Source organism: Peromyscus maniculatus, chromosome 16 (genome assembly GCF_049852395.1).
Source record: "Peromyscus maniculatus bairdii isolate BWxNUB_F1_BW_parent chromosome 16, HU_Pman_BW_mat_3.1, whole genome shotgun sequence".
NCBI lineage: Eukaryota > Metazoa > Chordata > Mammalia > Rodentia > Cricetidae > Peromyscus > Peromyscus maniculatus.
The window spans coordinates 30,021,846-30,044,544 of NC_134867.1; the positions used below are offsets into that span (position 1 = coordinate 30,021,846).

General features: G+C 40.2%; 1 protein-coding gene across 3 annotated transcripts in view; it reads left to right on the forward strand.

Moving 5' to 3' along the window:
* The window catches only part of Trmt11 (tRNA methyltransferase 11), a 49,801-nt gene that overhangs the window by 15,732 nt on the left and 11,370 nt on the right, over positions 1–22,699 (forward strand). For 2 of the 3 annotated variants that reach the window (XM_006981250.4, XM_076552544.1), the window contains 5 exons: positions 7,246–7,326; positions 10,264–10,428; positions 11,645–11,717; positions 11,838–11,969; positions 21,171–21,291. In XM_006981250.4, coding sequence (XP_006981312.1) covers positions 7,246–7,326; positions 10,264–10,428; positions 11,645–11,717; positions 11,838–11,969; positions 21,171–21,291 — 572 coding nt within the window. The remainder of the gene's footprint in view (positions 1–7,245; positions 7,327–10,263; positions 10,429–11,644; positions 11,718–11,837; positions 11,970–21,170; positions 21,292–22,699) is intronic. The other variant, XM_076552543.1, reaches the window with a different exon arrangement.

Consider the following 22,699-nt stretch of genomic DNA (forward strand, 5'->3'; position numbering starts at 1 on the left):
ATAAAGCACTTGTGGGGAGGTACAGTAAGAGCTTGTAAATATACTGCTCCTTATCCAGACGTCTCTTCATCTTGACAAATCAGAATTAGCATCCAGTGACAAGACTCTTGTGTGAACCAGCCTTTCCTTTGATGATTTTTCCACTCTAGCACTCTATGTTACGGATCTGCACTCGTTATTTTGCAAGCAAGAAACCTTTCTTCACTTCCTGCTGCCAGTTCCATTTATTATTAGCTGCAGGTGATTTCTAGATCCCTTCATTATTTCCATACTCACATTAGCCCAGCTCTACCCAGCCCTTTGACCTTGAGTCTGTCTTTGGGACCTGTCACTCTTTTTGTTCTTAGAGAACTTTTAAATTTTCTGACTTACCTTTTTCATGCCAAAGCCCTGGTATCAGTCATTCTCCCAGCAACCCTTGCTTCTTTTAGTGGCAAGATGGTATCAGAAACCAAGGTTGGGTTCTGAAATTTCTCAGAGGCTAAGCGAAGAAATACAGGTGTGCATACACGTAATGTACACGTGAGTGCAAATGGAAATACACATGCGCATACTCCTGTGTGTACACACACATAAACCTGCACATAGACTTTTTAGAAGTCATGGGTTATGCATGTAGCAGGGATTGCTGTGGATCATCACAGGTTTACTTCCTCCCTACTCCGGTCTGTGTTGATGCATACCTTTCTCTTCACCCTGCACCCCGGTGCTGACGTTCAGCGGGTTTGCTCTTCTGCTCATTTCTCTAATTCTCTAATAAAATAGTCGACTGCTTTGCCCATGCCACTCGGGGGTAAAGAGTCCTGTTTGTTTTCCGTTGCTCTGATGAACCGCCACGACCACGGCAAGTCATGGTGGGAGGGTTTGTTTGGACTCACTGGTTCTGGAAGGATAGGAACCCATCATGATGGGAGGAAAGCATGGCAGTGAGTGACAGGAACAGGGATGCCGAGAGCTCACATCCTTACCATAAGCACCAAGCAGGAGGAACTAACTGGAAGTAGACAGATCTTCTACCCCAGAGCCCGCGCCCAGTGACGTTCTTCCTCAAGCAAACTGCACCTCCTAAACATCCCCAAACAGCACCACCAACTGGCCACCAAGTATTCCAGTATCTGAGCTTGCAGGGGATAGTCTCCTCCAAACTACCATGCCTACCGTACACAATTGAAGATACGTTTTCAAGTAAGGAGCAATGACGTCACAGACTGTGCTTGCTTGCTTCACCTTTTGAAGGTCACCGGTTTCATTCACTGTAGCGTGCTCGCGGTGTGAGATCTGTCCTCTGCTCCTGCCCTCTGCTCCTGCCCTCACTTCTTTTTACTGTGTTGACGTTTGCACACGCAGAGGTTAACTCTGCACAGTCAGGTGCTCTCCCTTTGTCCCTTCCACTGGTGACCAACCTTGTTTCCTAGCTGATTCTACTCTTCCTTTTCCTGGTGATAGGCTTGTGTGGGAACAATTTCTTAGTCATACTCGTTTATATAAAATGTTTGATACTCCATGTGTTGTTTCTTGTTTTTTCTTGTTATTGTTTTCCATTTAACAGTATTTCTTAGAAAGCTCTTCCTGTTCAGAAATTGTCCTCGTTCTTTTGTTGTTGTTTGTGGTCCTGGAGATAATGCGACACTCTCTCACTGAGCCACATTCCAGCCTGTTTTCATTCTCCTATAGTTTTAATCCATAAGTGTATGCTATAGTTGTTCAAATGATCTCCTATACATACCTGGGTACAGGTAGTTCCCAATATTTTATACTTGGAAATAATGCTTGCAGTGAGTAAGCGTATGAATATATATACATACATATATATGTATATATATATATATATATATATATATATATATATATATATATATCTTTGTAATTTTGAGGCTAGAGCGCTGCTGTAAATTTCTGGAAGTAGGATTGCTAGGTTAAAGGGAATATGTAGCTTTGCTAGATGCTACTAATAAATTCTCCTCTATTGTTCAGCTGTGGATTTCTGTAGCCATATAAGAGAGTTCTTGTTCTTCTGCAATTTACTACTAAGAATGTATTGTCAAACCTTTGAAGATTTCCTGATTTGTTGGGTGAAAATGGTATTGAATTACAGTGTTAATTTATATCTGAATATAAGTCAGGTCTCGGCTTTTTTTAAATAGACTTTTTTGGAATAGACTTTCATGTCTTTTGCCTCCTACCTCTTGTAAAGATGCTTTCGTAGAGATATTAACACTTCCTCTTCCAGTATTTCTGTAATAAATCACAATACTTTCTTCCAGATTGCCAGTTATCATTTGACTTTGACAATATTTGCTTTCTTGCCGTATACTCAAGTTATAAAGGGTTCATTCAGCTATATTTCTTCTAGGCCTTTTGAAGCTGTGTATTTTTGTTTTAGAACTCTCATCCATTTGGAATTTATTCTTTTGGATGTGAGGAATGGTTATGATTTGTCCTTGTCTAAAAGCTCAGCTCTTAACTCTTAACTCCTTTTTTCTTTAAACATTTCTTTGTGTGTGTGTGTGTGTGTGTGTGTGTGTGTGTGTGTGTGTGTGTGTGTGTGTAAGCATAAGCATGCATGCATGTGCATGCGATGTATGTTTCTGGGTACATTCATGCCACTGGAGGTGTGTGAAAGTCGGGACAGTTTTGTGGGGTTGGTTGGTTCCCCTTCCACCTTTGTGTGGGTTTTAGGGAATCAGGTAATCAGGCTTCTGCACCAGCACTTTACCTACTAAGCCGTCTTATTGGTTCATTCTTAAACTTTAAAACAATCAAGCAAGCAAACAAACAAACAAACAAACACCAGCCCTTTTTATGATGTAAAAACAGTTCTTTGGAATTATGTAATATTCGTGTACAGAATGACTAGCGTGCACACTTAGGTTAGACCGTAGAGCTTAAAAAGGACATTGTCATAATAGGGAGGGAAGGAGGGAGTATGCTTCTCTTGATGCAGTTGAGCCTGGGAGTATTGTGAAATTCCACCTTCACAGCCCAGGGTGCTGGCCACCTTATGCATGGTGAGGGGTAAGGATACCTGACTGTGTTTGCTCTGCATGGCTCCCTACATACAGTGGATAGCCTACTTTGATCATCTCACTGTTCACATAGAAGGGGAAGGTCAAACGGAGAATCTTGGCAAGATATGCCACTAAAATACATACTCGTAATATTTGTTTATGATTTAAGTTTGACTTTAGCATACAAGTCAGTTTTTGACACTTTTACTTTGAAACTGGTTATAACCCCTAATTTTGTATAGAAAGTCCTTAAGAGTCATTAGTTTCCTCATGGAACTACTCATTCACAGACAGCTTGTACCTTGGAAAGGACTTGAGAAGTAGCACTGTGCCTTCTCCATGGCCATAGGTTTTTCCATCCTCTTTGATGATGGTTTTACCTTTGGCTTCCATATATTAGGGTTTTTGTTGTTGTTGTTTTTAATTCAAGTATATCTCTTTTAATGGTCCAGACTGAAAGGTGGATAGTTTCCCAAATGCATTAGCATTGAACTAGTCACTGCTGTGGTTTTTCTTAAGGTTGCAGAACAGGTTGAGATCTCTTCTTGCCTAAACATCTTTCCTTTTTCTTTTAGACAGTTTGCTGTTGCTTAGAGTTATATTCTGACTTACAGAAACACACTTTCCTTTCTGGTTTGGCAAATATATTCTCATTTCTGTCACTTTTAAAACACTACATTTTTTCTTTCATTTTCCAAGTAGAGAAGAAACATCCTATTGTGTTAACTCTTGGTGGTAAGAAAATACACTAATAAAGTTAGCATGAAAATATACAACACCTGTGCTGGTGTGAACTGTCATTAACTGGATGCACAATTTTACCTAATTTGCATAGTAACAGAATTTGCTTCTATTATTTTATCTAACTGATACACTAATTAACTTTGTGTTACTCTAACAAAATCATGATATAACTTACAAAGAAAAGGGTTTATGTTTTGCCCAGTTTTAGGTGGGCACACCCATTACTTGTAGGCTCTTGTTGATGTCAGAAGACAGTGTTAAGGGGCACAGGGTAGAATTAACTGCTTCCCTCATAGCCCAGAAGCAGAAGAAGGAAGGTCTGGGCTTCTACAATCCTCTTCATTAAAATAACCCTGCTGGTCAGAGGTCCCCCTTCTAAGCTTCACACTCTAGACAAACTCCCTTTCCAATAGAGCCACGATGAGGACCACTACTTTAACACATTCATCTATGAAGGGCATTTGGCATCTAAAACCATACCAGTAATTTAGTGCAATATAAGCTAATTTTATTTTATTTTATTTTTTTTTTATTTTTTTTTTAAAGATTTATTTATTTATTATGTAGACAGAAGATGGCACCAGATCTTATTACAGATGGTTGTGAGCCACCATGTGGGTACTGGGAATTGAACTTAGGACCTCTAGAAGAGCAGTCAGTGCTCTTAACCTCTGAGCCATCTCTCCAGGCCCCTTTTATTTTATTTTTTAACTTCAATTGGTGCTGACCCCAGAGGAGGTACTATAGTATAAAGAAAAGAGTATGTAGTGTGAGTTTACTTTCCCAACAAGGTGACTTTGGATAAAATTCTTGTCTAGATGGCAGTTCCAATCATTTGTAAGTTGGTCATAGTAATATGTTATGAAGATTAAGGGAGGTAATGTACACATATGTTAGAATGTTATTTGAAAACTGGTAGACATTCAGTGGACTATTAGGCTACTATTACTATTTGTTACTTTCTTATGGACTTAGACACTTTTTGGTGAACCTGCCAGCTAATACTAAATAATGATGGGAAGTCCCCTCTTGAGTTAATTTCCCAAATATTCATAAACTGCTGCTATGGCAGCAGCGAGGGAGTTGCAGCTTAAGTTTGTGTCTAATATCTTGTTTATGATAGACTGATTGAGGTGAGCATGCGTTCAGTGTCTCATGTGGCATAGAGCTCTGAAGCCGTAGCGTCGACTTGTTCTCCCAAGTGCGTGAGCTCTAGCGGTCAGAGTCCACGTAGCAGACATCATAGGTGTGAGGAAAAGGCTACAGCACCTTCTGAATTTGTCATTTCCGAGTGATAGACAAGGGTCCAGGTGAGGAAATGGACTTGGTCCTGAGAGGAAACTGGAGGATGGAAAAGACACTGGGAAGTAGGTCTCAGTAGATGGTTACAGTGTGTTCTGCTTTACGGTTTTTCCTCATTCTTTGTAGTTTCTTTCCTACATCATTAGTTAGTCTAGTTGGGTTACCACCTTGGCCAGTATTCTTGTGCTCAGGCTGCTAGTTCATTTAGAGTTCTTTTTCTGAGGGATAAAACAGAGTGAAAATTACTGGCATCAGGATTACCAACTTCTTTTCCTTTATTTCCCTTAGTAAAACCAAAGCCTAGTCTCACATTTCCTCACAGATTCAAAGCTTTCCTTAGCTCTCCAGAGATGAGAATCATAAATTAAGTTTTATAGTGTGGAGTCAGTTCCGCTTATTGTATTCTTTTCCTATAAGATACTACACTAGCCTTAAAATCGTTACTGTTTGGGTAACAAGAAACTGAAACACAGTGCTAGTCTAACTCACATATGTGGTGTTAGTATTTTACTTTGGATAACCGAAAGGGGCGAGTCTCTTTCCTACCTTCTCAATACTCACCCTCTGTTTTTACTACCCTATCCGCCCAAGAAAATGCCATGTAAGGTATAACAAAATGCAAAAACTGCTGTAATTGAAAGAGCAATAGATGATTAACAGTGATTATCCAGTGATCAATTCAGAGAAACCAAGTTATTATGATTTTCTTTAAAAAATTAAACGCTTAAAAGACACAAGTTGCAGGTGAGTCTAACAGATTATTCATCTCCTTTCAGCAGTGTACTGTAAATTGAGTCTTCTCAAAAGTCCCTCTAAGCAATGGATAAGGTTCTGGGTAAGGAAGCACAGGAAAGCTTTTCTGTTCCCTTTGACAACTAGTTCTTCTAGGTGAGTATCTGCCTTGATTGGCAGAATTGTAGTAATTCCTTGTGATTTGGGTGAAGTGACCTTGTGAGGCTCACGAGTCATCACATACAATACCTTTCCTAACTCCAGCCTATCCCGTTTCTAGACTTAAGAATTATGAGGTCTCTTTTACAGTGCATCTCACAAATGCTTCAGGGGTTAGCTTGAGAAGACCTAGGTTTTAGTTTCCGCTATGCTTTGGGTCCAACGTTCTTCTTCAAGGGATACAGTAGGACACTAGTGAGTGCATTTCAAAGTACTTTTCCCTGACTACTTTTTAAATGGCTGTAGATCTAGAATTTGTAGATTCAGACCCTGTGAAGACATTGCATATCTTAATTTTAGAGGTTACATTTTAAAAGGGTGGAAAGAAAACCCTAGTGTTTGCCCTTTGTCCAAGTCTGTGTTTACTTTGTAGTCTAAGAACGGATTTCGCGTTTCTCCTGGACTGTCACCTTTCTATATTGTAATTGGGGATTGATCAAGCACAATAAGCATTTTTAATTTGAATTCATAGAAATGTGCAGTTTAATGAAAAATAGTTATTAAAATGTTTTATTTAACTGATTTTTTTGTAAAATTTTAAAAAATACTTGTTTTTCTTTTAAGGTATTTTATTTTTAATGTTAGAACTTTCCTTCATTTGTGAACCAATCATATCGGTCATCTTCCTTAGTCTGGTCAGTTTATATTGGGATATTATTCTTCCTTTAGCCATAGTACTGTTTAATAGAAAAATGATATTATTAACTAGATAATTTACTCAGAAATTGATATTTATAGTTTATACCAAGAGATAATGACATGACAATATTTTAAGACAGGCCATGTTTTAGCTCGTAAAAGCTAGTATTACACATGTGAAATATGTTCACTTTAGTTCTTTGAAACTCAAGCCCAGTTATTAGTTTATTCTAGATCTTTGTGTTTGCAGACTTGTATGTTCACTTTTAAAAGGGAAGCAAAATGTTTTTAATAATCTAAGATAACCTGAAAATGTCTAAATATGCATTATTTTGAACAAAAAAGTAGTGTTGCTTAGGTAGTGTGAAATAACAATGCCACGATATGTATCGATTCAAATCCCGGCTTTGTGGCCAATTTAGTGAGTTCAGTTTCGGGTTTATTTGTTCAGTTCTGAGCCTTGCTAAATTTAACTAGCTTGGTGTCATTCCAGGGTACTCTGCCTGCAGCTAGTTCATAAGACTCTGGATCGAATTAAATCAGGAAAGGAGCCCTGGTCTGGGACTCTCTGGTTAATAGTCACAGTTGTGTGGTTTTCCAGGTGGCCTCCTGATAGCATCTGCTCACTTTGGTGCATATGTGTGTGGGACAGACATAGACTACAACACGGTTCACGGCTTGGGTGAGTAGAACTTCGAGTGTTCTTCAGTGTCTCTGTTCTTCAGCCAGATGGGCCTGGAAACTGATAGAGTAGCTTCATTTGACATTTTCGTGTTTAAAGCACAACATTTTAGTATAATTTTACCACAAAACTTCTTTGAGTAGCTACATTTTATGACATTATCACTAAAGGTATACAAGGTGAAGTAGAAGAATATTAAAATGAATTAAAAAAAAAAAAATTCTCGCCATCCCCAGCTAAGAACTTGTCATCCTAATAAGAGAAGTTTTTAAAAAAGGCAAACTGAGGTTGTGAACCTCAGTGTTGGGAAGGAAAAGGTGGAAGAGATGGAGTAGCCATTTTGTAGTCAGGAAGTCCATGTTAGAGAAATGTGTGTGTGTGGGGGGGGGGAGGGGGCGCTAGAGAGAGAATGGCTCAGCGGTTAAGAGCACTGCCTGTACTTCCAGAGGACCCGGGTTCAATTCCCAGCATGCACATGGCACCTTGCACCTGTCTGTTCCAGGGCTTCTGACACCCTCACATAGACATTCATGCATGTAAAATGAACATAAAAATAAAAAAATTATTAAAAAAACACATGTAGTCTCTCTAGATTAAGATTACCACCATTGATATACTCAGCAGTCATGCTTTGAGTATAGGTTGGATTTATATTTAGTCTTTGAATAACATTGAAACATTTAAATTTTTGTGACCAGAACATACTTGAAACACTTGAGGTGTCTACAAGTGAGAGTAACTTGAAACACGATCCACTTTGGTTTTGTGGCAGTTATGGAAGACATCTAAAAATTTGAAAGCTTCACTGGTATATGATTGGATGGAATTAAATCAGAGTGAAACAGTCTATTTCTCACAATGGAATGGTATTAAAAATACCAAGTTACATTCATGATTTAAAATTGTTGGCCTCTACGCTAGTCTTCTACTCTGTTGTAACTTGAATGAGTTCTTAAAACAGTTTACTTCGCTCAGTATAGGTTAATTTGGAGGTGAGGTTTTATGATACTTTCTGTTGTTGAAGCTGCTGTGTGCCGTATTAATAACTGGCATGCTATTACCTTGACTCTTAAGGAGCTTAGTAATACTTACTAGGGGGGAAAAGTTATGTAGTTTTGAATGTTTTTCATAAATGAACTAGCTAGAAAAAGATATTGTTGTTTGTATTTTGTTAGAGTAAGTGAAGTGTTGAGACTTATTCTAGTTTATTGCTAGTAGAAGCAATATTTGATTTAAGGGAATTGTCCCACAGAGCCTTTAAGACATTTTTATTTATTAAAGTTTTGAAAAGTTATTTAATAGCCTTCAGTCTACTGGAAGTAGATTCTAATTGAGGAGAGTTTCTTAGATCAGACAGTTGCTAGGTCTGTCCTCTGCTCCCTGTTTCTGATCTTAGTTTGTACCATAGAATACTCTTGTGTTTTTCCAGTTGGGAAGTTGGGAGCCTTTTCTGTCCGTCCTATGGGGTCCCGGTAGCTGTATTTTCGTTTCCTCATCCTTTGCCCGAATGCTGCCTGAAAGCCTGCTCTCCGCTTTCGCCCTCACTTCCTGCTTGTCTGTGATCCTGTAGTGCCTGCACTCACCGTTCAGCCCGAAACACCCACTAAGGGCACAGAGCCCCCCTGTTCCACGGTGTTGAGTTTCATAGGCCTTCCTTCTTTCTGGGATAACGTCCTCACTGGGTGCTGCTCTTACTCATTTGAAGTTTTATTTCAGTCTGTTGAAGACCCTGGGCTTTTCTTTCATTTCTGTTTACATAATTATTTTTCTCCTAGCATCCAAATTTTATGTATGTATGTGTTTGTTTGTTTATTTATAATTTCAGTTTTTTGAGATAGGGTTTCTTTGACTGTCCTGGAACTCTGTCTGTAGACCAGGAGAGATCCACCTGCCTCCCAAGTGCTGGGATTAGAGGTGTGTGCTACTACTGCCTGGCTAGCATCCATTTTTTAATCCCTGTTTCCATCATAGTGAATGTTGTTTGGAGTTTTTCCATCCTTTTTTTGGGGGGGGGGGGTTTGTTTTACTGTAAAATTGATCATAATACAAAAGTGTATAATTATGTAAGAAGAATTGCTGGGCATGGCATTGCATGGCTTCGGGAGGCAGAGGCAGGAGGGTCGCTATGAGTTCCAGTGCCTGCCTCAAGAATAAGAATAACACTAGAGCAAGCCCGTGGGTAGCTGGCACTTAGGTTAGAATTAGATTCCTTCTCACCAGCTCCACTTGTTTAAATGCTGATGGCTCCAAGTGTGTGTGTCCCAGAGTTCAGCTGCCCGATGATTATCTCTTTCCGCTAGTACCATTTTCTGGTTGTGTGTATGTGGAGTGTGTGTGTGTGTGTATATATTGTGTGTATTGTGTGTGTGTGTGTCCGGTAGTTATAGATCTCAAAATTTGCCATTAAGGTGTTTTTTTCTTCAGGTGTCTCTGATCTTACCACTGACACGATCATCATCATCCTCTTAGGTCTCATATGCTAGGCTTTTGAGCTTCTTCACTTTCTCTCTACATGCACTGACTTCTCATCAGCAGTGTTTCCACTTGTCTGTGTTCTTCATGGTCAAAACCTGCTGTATTTTACAAGTTAGCGTTTTTCATTTCTGTTTCATTTATCTGATAAAACACTCATTCAACATCGAACTCTTTGCTGATGTGGGAAAGGTCCGTATTCCACTCAGTTATGTATCTCACTTAAGAATACTTCATACTTACAAAGTATTGGCCATTTTAATAAGGTGCATTTTACTGTTCAAAATAATAAGGTGAAATATTTGCATAATTGTATGCGTACAGTTAGGATTACAAATGGACACACATTTTATGTGGGTAAATGTGGGTTAGCATGAGCATTAAAGTATTTTCAGCTGAACTAAAGAAAAGAGTAATGCTCTGTTTGATGGAATAATTTTCTACCTTCATTTTCTTTCTCTTTAGGAAAGGCTAGTAGAAAAAACCAGAAATGGCGAGGACCAGATGAAAACATCAGGGCAAATCTTCGTCAGTATGGCTTAGAGAAATTTTACCTTGATGTCTTGGTTTCAGATGCCTCTAAGCCTTCCTGGAGGAAGGGAACGTATTTTGATGCAATCATCACAGATCGTGAGTTTATTTTTATACAAAGTAGGAAAGGGGTTTTCTGAAACTGGTATATTTTAAGTACAAAATATATCAACACATGTAAGAAGTACCCACTTGTATTAGGATTCTTCCCACTCTTCTTCAAAAACAATACAAAAAATTATGACTAGATAGCCGATTGTTAATTTAAGTACTTGAGGGTTTCATTTTAGTAAATATATTTATTTCCTGTCTGTATTTATAGCTGTATATAATTTGCCATCCATTTTCTTTTCCACTGCTTTTTGAGACATGTATTTTTATATTGACTGTGACTGGTCATAGTATAGCACCTAGAGGTAGTGTTATTTATGATTCCTGTGTCAGTCTCAGGGGGTTCATCAATCTCACATTCTTCCACCGGTTAGCCTCTGTAGCACCTGTTTTCACTGGCATCTTCTTTCTGTACGTAGAAAGATTTGGAGTTGTGTTAACCACTGGGTTGTGCCCCGACTCGCTCCAGAACATGACATGAAAACTTAGGTTCTTTGCTCCTGAATCTTGAATATTTGACGTGATGTATCGAAACAGATGTGCCTTTTCCATAGGGTTGCTAATAATCTTTGTAATAATTAAAAATCTTGGTAATAATTGGTAAGTAGTGCAAAGTTAAGACCTTTTGTTAAAACCCATTTTTTGTTCTTTGACTATAGGATTTCAAATCTAACAAGAAAGTTCTTAGGCACTAAGATGTCATTGTGAATATGCATTACAACAATTTGGACCTTTTATTATTTACTGTTTGTTCTTCCAGTATGGCATTTTTACTTCTATACTTTAGTGTGGATTTTCTGAGAACCAAGATACTTAGTCGCAGTGTGGCAATCAATTTTAAAAAATTGATATATATTTATGTATATATTTTAATCTACAGTTTGTTAACTAGTTTTGTCAGTTGGACCACTTATATTATGAACTGTTGTTTTCCTTGAATGCAGGATCCACTTCAGAGTCAGGCATGGCAGTTAGTAATTTGGGACCTCCATTACTTATTGGGTCTTTATACTGTGGATGTTTTTGAAGACATGGTTTCCCTTCCCTGAGCATTTTATGTAATGTTAAATGTTTTTGGGTGGAATAATGCGTGGGTGAGGTTTTTTCCTTCTGTGGATGTCACATTTGCTTGCATACGTTGTGTGTCTGTCCCTCATTGGTGACTGGTTGACCTGACTCTCCTGTTCTTTTTATTCCTGCCTAGCTCCATATGGCATCAGAGAATCTACAAGAAGGTCAGGTTCACAGAAGCAAATACCAAAGGGAATAGAAAAATGGTGAGTGAAATTTAAATGTAACGAGTTATTACCTTGAAAAACTTGTTGATTTTTTTTTAATAATCACTGTGAGCAATCTTAAACTTTTTACTGATTTTTTTAATGTTTGTTCTTTGTTAGTCCAGAAAGCCACGTTCCTGTCTCCTTGAGTTATCACCTGAGTGACATGTTTTTTGACCTATTAAACTTTGCAGCTGAGACCCTCGAACTAGGTGGAAGACTAGTCTATTGGTTACCAGTGTACACTCCAGAGTACGTAGTCTTTATTTTCAATGTTTTCTACTGTATTTGCATGTTTTAAGCATCCTTGTTTCCTCATCTCTAACTTTGCTCATAATTCTATATTTACTATTTATCAGTAGCCTTGGTTTACTTACATACTAGTAAAAAATAATCCCCTTCCTCTTATTAGTTGGAATTTTTTTTTATTTTTTTTTTTTTTTGACTTTTTAAAGTAAGATTGGCAGATGACAGCCTTTGGGCCAGATATGCTTTTCATACTGTTTTTATAAGATGGTTGAGCATAACTACCTTTTATATTTTTAAAAGTAATGGTTAGAAAACTCACAAAAGACTATGTAACAGAAAATCTGGGCATGATAATGCATGTTTGTTATCTCAGAACTTGGAAGGTATAGGTAGGAGGTCAGAATTCAGGGTCAAACTCGGCTACCTTCTGATTTTGAGGTTAGTCTGGGCTATATAATGTTTCAAAAAAAAGTTGAAAGAAATACATGTACCCACAAAATCTAAAATCTCTGCATTCTGGCTCTTTGCCTGAAAAGTTTGCCAACCCTTACAGACCTCTTAGCTCAGTGTCTGATATATCATTAGATGTTCAGTAGCTGCTGCCTGGTACAAAAACACAGGTGATTTTCAAGACTGTACATGAGTAACTCATATGTCTACTACTCGGATGCTGGGTTTTTACGGGCCTGTCATGTGTTATGGCCACCTTAAATGCAATCAATCTTTTTTTACAAGCCAATACCAAAGTAAAAAAATATGCATATATTTAAAGCTCTGTTTTATGTTGAACGTGATTGGCTTTGTTACTGTATATAACTGCTGAACAGAGTAACTGGTATAACTGCTGAACAGATGTGTACATCAGTGATAGAAGACAAGGTGTTTGAATAAGATGTGGTATTAGAGGGGCCTAGAGAGAGGTTCAGTGGATAAATCAAGCCTGACCATTTGAGTTCAGTCATTGGGACCTACATGGTAGAAGGAGAGAATTGACTCCCGTGAGTTATCCTCTGACACACACTTTTTTAAAAAGAATGGAATCTTAAGTTTGAAAGACAGTATTAAGATTATGGTTTAGTTATTCCTAATCTGCCATAGAAATCTTTTTAAAAAAATATTGTAATACCTGTCTTGGCTGTATATACTTGTTCAAAAGCAGTTGAGGACACTGGTAGCAATGGTGGGTTAGGTGTCTCAGGATTTGGAAGATACGTAGCTTTTGTTTATTTTATAAACAATTGTATTTGAAGTGACTTTGGCCTAGCTTTAGTTATGCAGTTGTTTATCAACTGATAAGTACATGTATGCAGATTAGTCAACACTGGCTTTATGTTTTCTTAGAGGGCTAGAGTACTTGTTACTCTTACAGAATACCCAGGTTCAAGTCTCAACCAGCACTGCACATAGGTGGCATTGCATCACAAACCCCACTGCAACACTGTTGCATTGTTTACAAATACCACTACTACACTGCATTGTATACAAACCCCACTGCAAAGCTGTTTGCATTGTATACAAGCCCCACTGCAACACTGTTTGCATTGTATCACAAACACCACTGTAACACTGTTTGCATTGTATACAAACCCCACTACTACACTGTTTGCATTGTAGTACAAACACCACTACAACACTGTTGTGGTGGAAAATGATAAACTATTCATCATTTTTATGCATTTGTAGATTTGTATCCTACAAGAGTCTCCCTTTCATTTACTCATTTATATTTAGTGGTATAGAATCATGGATTACTGTGTTCATCTTAATAGATTATTACATACTCTTACGACTAGGTGTTATACTAGACTCTTACAGTTCAGTTCTCATATGCAATCAGTATCAGTGACAAAAGCCTGTTGTGTGGGGATCTTAGGGTCAACAGTAATAGGGAAGCATCCCACTGCTGGTACTGGGATTTTGTTCAGTGACCTTAGGGCTTCCAGGTGTGCCTTTTCTACTCATACCAGATGCCTTTGTTCAGACTCATTAGCCATAGTTTTATGTTTATAGGCACAGACTGTTGTAGGATTTTCTTAGTCATTCATTAGATATCACCTACGCCTTGTCTAGCTATAAAACACCCATGAATACCATTGCAGATCTGAGCCCTGCATCCTATCCCAATTATTTCCCATCCTTGCTCCTATGGGGTGTACTTTCATGTCTTTCAGATGCCTCTTTAAATCTGTGAAGCACTCAGGTTAGCACTATATAATGAGACCTTTTACATAGTGTGGGCTGAATCCCTGAGGGCCCGTTGCAGTCCATTCCAAGCACATGCCCACTAGGATCAATATAATATACAATAGCTAACAGGTTACTAAAAAATAGTTTGCAAGGTCCAACACAGCACAGAAAGGCCCCCATTACTTGTAGCAGTTCTTTACTCAGAAGAACAGTGTTCACAACGAGAACATGGATGGATGGATGGGGAGCATTCCCATAAGATCTTTAAAATCATTCTTTGTGAGGTATCCCAACTCCTCCCTCTGGAGTATTGCTTTTAATGTACATCCTGTCCCCCATGCTGGGGGGGGGGGGGAGGAACTGGCTTGTGCTTATCACCTGGCCTGGGACCCAGGGGAGCCAGGGTGTCTTCTCCCAGGGTCTGACTGGCTCTGGGCTTGTGCTGCTGCCTTCTGCTGCCTCTCCATGGACCACACTTGGCTGCTGGAAGGATCCAAGGCTGGCTGAACAGTCTCTAACCCTAGGGAAAATTCCCCACTCTTAGGACATGCTCAATCCTTTTCACTTACACCACACCATCTCCATGTCCATTCATTGATGCCTATTATTCCTAGTGCTTTTGGGGTCCAACAGCAAACAGTATGTACCTGCCCCCATCATCCATCTAAGCCAATAGTCTGCAGTTCGGCATAGGACCTTCAGTTGCATTGTCTTCTTCTGCAGGCTTTCTTGTCTACCATGTTAGGGAAGAGGCTGTGATGTTTCCCATCCCACAGAATCTACTTTGAGTAGCAAGTGTCATAGTGGGAATCACTGGTATTTCCCTGTTATAAACCCCTTTGGTAAAGGGTTTTATAACAAAGTTCAGACTTCAGGGACTTAGAAAAATTATAAGCACGTTTGGCTTTCTGTTAGTTTTTCCCCTGGGAACCCCAGCTCAACACAAATACTGCCATATTTGCTTTTGACCTGGACAGAACCCATCATCTGCTCTGTTTTTCCTAATCCATCTTGACTGGTGTAGCACTTATGACAGCCTAAGTCATTAAGACCCCTCAGAGTCTCCTACATCATAAAGATCAGATGCACTGTGGGGTTCAGCAAAGCCACACACAGTCCAGTACCTCTGCTGGATTGACTAACGTCTTAGGTTCCAGTGGACACAGCCCTGTCTTGTTTGGTGAGCTGGGCATGCACGACACAGTCCTTCTCTCACTCCCAGCTCTCTTACCATGTCCCTCTCATTGCCACTGTCACTGTCTGGTTCTTCGCACAGGTTCCCAGGTTTGGATCCCCGGAGACACTCTTTAGTATTGGTGTGACATGTACTCTCCAGTCTGACCCTTCCCACTCAGCTGTAAGAAATGGTGAGGCAGTGCCTGCATTTCATCTTCTTCATCCAGTTCACCAACCAAATGGGGGGCAACCCTGAAAGATGCCAGCCACCTGCCCATTTCCCGTTACAATGTCAAGCCGTGGTTGGATGTCTTATCAGCTACTGCAGGGACAATGCGGCTTCTCCCGTACTGAGCTTTGGATCTGTCGTGTTCCTCTTAGTGCCAAGTATTGTATTCCTTTCCCTAAAGTCCTGATCAGACACCCTCAGAACAAAGACGTGATCGTGGTGAGGGAGCATTACCCCAGCTGATCTGAGGTCTCTTGTGGGTCGTTGTGTGAACTTTTCTTTCCGAGGACATGAACAAATGTCTCTTTGTCCCAAACATGGTCCCAGCAGAGCATAGGAACGTTCCATGAAATGTCTAGCTTGGTAAAAACAATGATTTTTAGTTAGGGTTCTTTATGGAAATTTAGGCAACTTATGTACCACTCCACCACTGAAGTGAAAACATCTCCCACAGCAGCTGTTAATTGTCTGCCTATCCTTGGGGTGGGGCCTCCTAAGCCCTCTACTCTACTAACCACTGCCTGTGAGTCTTGGGGAGATGTGGGGCCCTGTAAGCCCCTCCCTCTGTGAGAGAAGGTTTATTGGTCCAGTCTTGTGCCAGCTGCTGACAGATGAAGAGGCCATGGCACATTGTGCCCACAGGACAGTGTTTCCTAATGTGAGAGTCACAGCTTCTGTGATTTCTAGAGGGTAGCAGGCATGTGTCATGCCGAGGACAGCTTTCACAGCATTTCACTTAAGTAAAATTCGAGGATTTGAGCTGACTGTATTTCTGAAGACCTTAAAAAGCAGCCACAGCCTATTTCTTCAGTGACTTTTGTATTCTACTAATTTAAACAAGGAAAAGTGTCCAAATACTTAAAACTACAGGATATAGACAAAGAGCTAGGTATGAAGGCATCTGAGGCAGGAGGATCTCAAGTTCAAAGCCAGCCTGCTACATAGTGGGTTTTAAGTCATGCTGGGACACCTGGGTGTAAAAACTGTATCAATTCCTTCTCTTTTGTTTTGTTCTGTTTTTTTTTTAATTGAAAAAAATATTTAGACAATATATTCAGATTACTTTTTCCCTTCCCGAACCCCTCCCAGATCTTCCAGATCTTCCCCACTCCCCCATCCCTACAACTCCATACTCTTTCTCTCTTTAGAAAACAGGCAAACAAACCATCATTTAAACAAGAAAAACCCCCCACAAGAAACACACACACAGTCCACAAAACACAAAATTGGAAACCGTAGTATACATATAAAGGGCCAGTAAGAAAAAAGTGCTCACGCAAAGCTGAAAATGTGGTATATTTACCCAGCAGAATATTATTCAGCTGTTAAACAAGATTTTGAAGTTTGCAGGTATATGGATAGAGCTAGAAAATGTTCTCCTGAGTGTGGTAACTCAAACCCCAAAAGATAAATAGTTCATGTTGTCTCTTACATGTGGATGTTAGCTTTTAAGCATTCGATGGGCACGCTGCAAACTGTATAACCTCAGAGGTCAGGTATAGAGTAAGAGACCAGGGCACTGGTTCTCATCCCGGGGGGAACTGAACGGCCCTTTACAGGAGTCACCTAAGAGCACTGGAAAACGCAGATATTTATGTTACAGTTCGTAACGGTAGCAGAGTTACGGTTGTAAAGTAGCAATGAGAATAAGTGTATGGTTGGGAATCACCACAGCACGAGGAACTGTATTAAAGGGTGCAGCATTGGAAGGTGGAGAACCCCTGGGCTAGAGGGGAAGGTATGGGTTGGGGGTATCTCTCCAGGAGGGGGAATAGAATATACAGACAGGGAGGGGGGGATTGGAGCAGGAGGTTAAATGGGGAGGGGGTTGGAAGAGAGGAGGCAAGGGAGGGATTACAGGGAGGGGGCCAACTAACACTGAAGAAGCTTCCATTGTGTACATACATAGAAGAAGTCTAAAGAGTCACCAAATAACAGGGAGACTGTACCCCAGCTAGACGTCTTTTGCCATCAAGTGAAGCCTCCAGTGCCAGGAGTGGGATATCTTTAGTTGTTCGTTTGCTTCTGTCATAGACATTTCACTGAGGCACAGATTTCTTCCAGCTGTGTGACTAGCACAAGTGGGAAGAGTACTGTCGAGTTTACTGTCTGTATTGATTTGTACCTGAGTTATTTCCAGAGCTTCTGATGCTCAGGACTCAATCTTATCATCTCTTCACCACACTCTGATATTTGTGGCTTTAGTGTCCGTCAGCTGCTTCTGCCTGAAAATGACGCTGAACACGTTTGGTCTGTCATCCGAAGCAGAGGTGTGTTTGATGTCCTCAGACCTGCAAAGCTCCTGAGCGAGTGCACTTGTTTGCTCAGGTTCCACACGTCCTAGAGCTTTGTTATCCACTTTCATTTTGCCAGCCAACTCTGAAACTGGCTAGAAGCTTCCATTGTGAAAAGACAGAATCCAGCTGCTCCTCTTAGCGATGACCGTGATGGCAGGGCCAGCACGATGATTCAGTGGATTAGGGAGCTCACTGCACAGGCCTGCTGATTGAAGTTTGACCCCCAGAACCCATGTAGTAGGAGAAGACTCCTGACGGTGTGCTCTGAGCTCCACGGGTGTGTTGTGTTCCTTCCACACACACACTCACTAAATAAAGTAATAATAAGAATATGATGACATACAGATATCAAAACTTTATACCCCATAACTGTGTTATAATTATCAATTAAAGTGAAGTACGGGAGCTGGAGACATGGCTTAGCAGTGTAGAGTGCTTGCTGTTCTCCAAGAGGCCCCGAGGTCAGTTCCCATAACCTCCACTGGGCGGTGCTCATCACTGGCTTGTCACTGCAGCCCTGGGCCTTCTTGTGGCACCCTGGGAAAGCCACACGTAGGTGACACACATACACGCACAGACACATATGTGCACTCTCACAGACGTTAATAAATGATGGCCAAGAAGGCCAATAACACGTCTCAAATGAAGATTTTGGGAAGTTTATGGTGGTTCATATTATTGAAGAGAACGTGTTTTTTGACTTTATCTAGCAAACAGGAAAGAATGATTCCTTAAACGGTTCAGAATGTCCAGTAAATTCACAGTTTGTTTTTCAAGTGGCAGGTGAGATTGCTAACATTTAGAAAGAAAATAAAACATGAAATTTTACAAGGAATTGAGTGACAATGACAGTTGATTCATGAAGAAGCTGGGGGCTTATGTGTACACCTATTTTGTAAAGAGTTGGATGTAATTTATATTCGTGCACTTCCCTCTCAACACTCCACTCTCCTGTGGTTTAGAACTTCCACAAAGTTGTGCGACTACCCCCACTGTAACCATTTTCATTGTTCCCCGAAGAAACCCGCCGAGAACCACCCCTCCTGCCTTCGGTAACCACTGGTCCAAATCTGTGTGGATTTGCCGATTTGAGCTGATTTCAGTTTTAAATAGATAACAATCATAGGGTAATAGTAGTAAAAACAGAATCAGGTATTGTAATTGTGTAGGCCAAGTACAGATTTAACAGTTTGCAGACCGTCTACTGATATGAAACACACTGTTAGTATATACCAAAGATGTTTCTAAGCTGCTATTTTAATTTTTCAGTGCAGTATAGCAAGTCGCATTTCTATTGTATTGGGTATGTTGAGTAATCTAGAAATGATTTAAAGAATACAGGAGATTATTGGAGTTATTGCATATATCTCCTGGTTTGAGTGACTCCTTGGATTATAGTATGGGAAGGGAGGTGTCCTACAACCAGTCTAAGATACAGAGGGGGACGGTAAGAGGCTAGTTAGTGATCAGTAATGCTGGTAGGCCAAAGAATGTTCCTTTATGGTTTTAAAAAAAATGTTTGCGTGCTTTTAAAACAAATGCTATGGTTTGTGCCTACCAGGCCCCACTCAAAAAAGAAAGCCAGCTACTGGCAACTTGGTTTAAGCAATATTAGCATTCATGTCATAAATATTACTTAAAATTATTTTTTAAATTTGGATTTTTTTGTTTTATAGTTATACAAGAGGCATAAGTATAAAGAGTTTGTATTTGTGCATGTTTAAGTGACATTTTAAAAACATGAGTCAGCGTCAATAGAAGGTTTTTTAAATTGCTTTAAAAAGTTAACATTCCTTACGTAGAAGGGACTGGAATATGAGTCCAGCTTGAGCTACATAGTGAGAAATAGGCTCCTCCATACAAAACAAGTGTACATTCTTCAGTATGACAGGCACTGTTTTAGACATCCATGGATTTTGCTGTGTATAAGATTAATTTCACAGTTACATTTTCTGTTTCCATTTTGAAAGATTAATTTCACAGTTACATTTTCTTTGTTTCCATTTTGAAATTTAGTCTCAGTCATGATACGAAACTTATTTCCTTATAACATGAATATTTTCTGTGGAGATTCTAAATTTGATATGGCCTTGTTTTATTAAGAAGTACATTATTCCTGACTGTAGAGCAAGTCTTAAAGACTTACTAGGTGAGGTAAAACTGAAATGGTCACAAGTTTCCTAAGGAAGAGCAAAGAAAGACTTCAAGAGAATTCCTTCCCCTGATAGTGGACTGAAGTGCAGCATGAATATTGCTTGGTGAGTGAGTGGTGAAGGTTTGGAGCATGTGATTGAGGCAGTGAGGGGGAGATAGTTGAAGGTCAGAGAGACATGAAGAGTCCCCAAGAGTGGTGGTCAGGGTGATGGTGACATGTTAGAACAGCTAGCTGGGTTCAAGGTTCTTAGTCAGTACCTCTCCCATTTTGAGTCCGAGGTTTAGGATCACCCATGTAAACAAATGTGTGCAGAGACTAGAGAAAGACACAAAGGTCTGCAAAGGAAACTAAAGCCTGCAGCCAGTGTTCTGCAGGTACCCACAAGTAGCGGGGCCCTTCCTGCTGCTCTTCTTCACTCTGCACCGTCAGGGTTCCTCCATCTCTAGTTTCCTCTGCTAGGCTCTCAACTAGTGTGTTCACTGGCCTGCTGGTCTCAGTCACCTCTGTTCATGTAGTAGTGCATCGCCCTACTGTAGCAACACTCTGCACCACTCAGTGTCATAGCCTCAGTGTTACTTTCTAGTGAATGTGACCTAGGGGCTAACACACTCTCGAGTGTCTCTTTGTAGTTATTTGAATTAGTTTATAAATAACCTTAGCCTTATTTTCATATTTAATGGAGGTCTCAAGATGTCATTAACTTTTTTTAGAGATGCTTCTTTTCACTGTGTAAAGTATATGCATGCTGTTGTAGACTTCATAGAAATCTCCAGATGATCACCCCTCTTGACTGTCGGGGTTGCTGTGGAGTGTACTTCTGTCTAATCTGCTTTTGTGGACCCTTTAGTGTGCAATCGTCATCTTGTAGTTCTGTGGTTTGTTTGGTATGCTTCATTAAAACATATGGTAGACTCTCCCCTCTTCCCTCCCTTCTCCCTTCATCTGTTTCCCTCCATCCGTTTCTTGCTGTCTGTCCTTCTGCCCTTCCCTTCAAGGGGTAAAGTATTGAACTACATTTTTGGTACCGGCACTTGTAAAATATTTGTAAAGCACAAGTAGATTACTTAGGGATTGCATGGGCACCGCACTTGGCGTCCCGGTGCCGGCTGACTGTTACCCATGTGATTGCTCCTAACGGTCAGCCTTCTGTCTGTCTTCAGGTACACTGAAGAGATGGTGCCCTGGCACCCGTGCCTGAAGCTCATTAGCAACTGTGAGCAGAAGCTTTCCAGTCACACGGCAAGGCGCTTGATCACAATGGAAAAGGTGAAAGACTTTGAGGTATGCTGCCTACGTGGGTTTTTTTTTTTTTTTTTTTTTTTTTTTTTTTTTTGTATAAATTCTGGGAGAATCAAAACTTGACCTTTCTAGATAGTTTTCCTGGAGTAGGCTTTGGAAATGTTAGTCTTGATTTTGACAGTCTAGGTGAATTTAGGAAGAAACAGGAGTTGAAGACATTTGTGGCCTCTGGCTGTGGTAGGAGTAGGAGCGAGGGGTTAACTAGAAGAGTAAATGAAACTCACTGAGACCCTGGGCTTCCACTGATGTCCGGTTGCAGAAGCGGAGCTTCCCGACTGCAGACTCGAATGTTTGTATTTATCTACTAAGAGTGTGTGCGTGTGCGCGTGCGTGCGTGCGTGCGTGCGTGCATACATGTGCCATAGGGCATGTGTAGATGTCACAGGACACCTGAGGGAGCTGGTCTCTCCTACCATGTTGATTCCAGAGAGTGAACTCAGTCATCAGGCTTGGTGGCAAGCACCTTTCCCCGATGATCCACCTCAGCAGCCGGACTGCAAGTTTAATCGAGACAGTGATCCTCTATGTAAGGAAGCAAGGAAAATTTCCTCCTCTGTTAGAGTGCAGTGTCAGCAATCATATTCATTCTCTCTCTCACATACACATATACACACACACACACACACACACACACACACACACAATATTTAAGTTTGAGAAAGAAAAGCTTTAATAACATTTGTTACTTTGTATCCAGATTAGAAGTGATATGAGTAGTACCTCATTTAAGGAAACTTCAGTAACCTGATGGAATGTCCATTGTGCTGTCCTCTGGACTGACAGGCTCTCCCAGATGCACTGGCTGTTTGGACAAGCCATGTCTTTTCAGGGCAAGCAGAACAGGGTAGCTGTGTCTGACTGTTTTGTAAGGCTCATCTCCACTCTGCATTTATTGATTATCATTAATTTATACCCTATAGTCTTTCACAGTAGTGATTTATGCACTGCCTTTTGTGTCTGTCACTTGAGTCTTTCATCCCTTTCCCATTTGTTATCTCTCTTTAATTTAGATCCTTAGTGCCACATAATTAGTTTACCCTGACAGATCCTAATCTTTCTCCATATCTTGTTCATATCTATTAAATAGATTTCCCGAAAATACTGCATTTATGTTTTTTATGCAAGATTTTTTAGTTAATCATTTTTATTACTAGATAATGTTTAGAAAGTTTTCAGCGTGTTATAAATTATCCTCAGTAGTTGACTCCAACATCAAGACTGTTCGGAAACTAAGCTCTTTATCTAGATGAGTCGTTGGTGGTTAGTCACTAGATGTGTGGGTATTCTGTGCTTGGGTGTATAGATGTATGTGGTAGGATGAGAATGCGTGGTAGTAGTTTAAGAAAAACAATAGCCACCTCTTCATATTCCAGCCTCATATTCACAATTC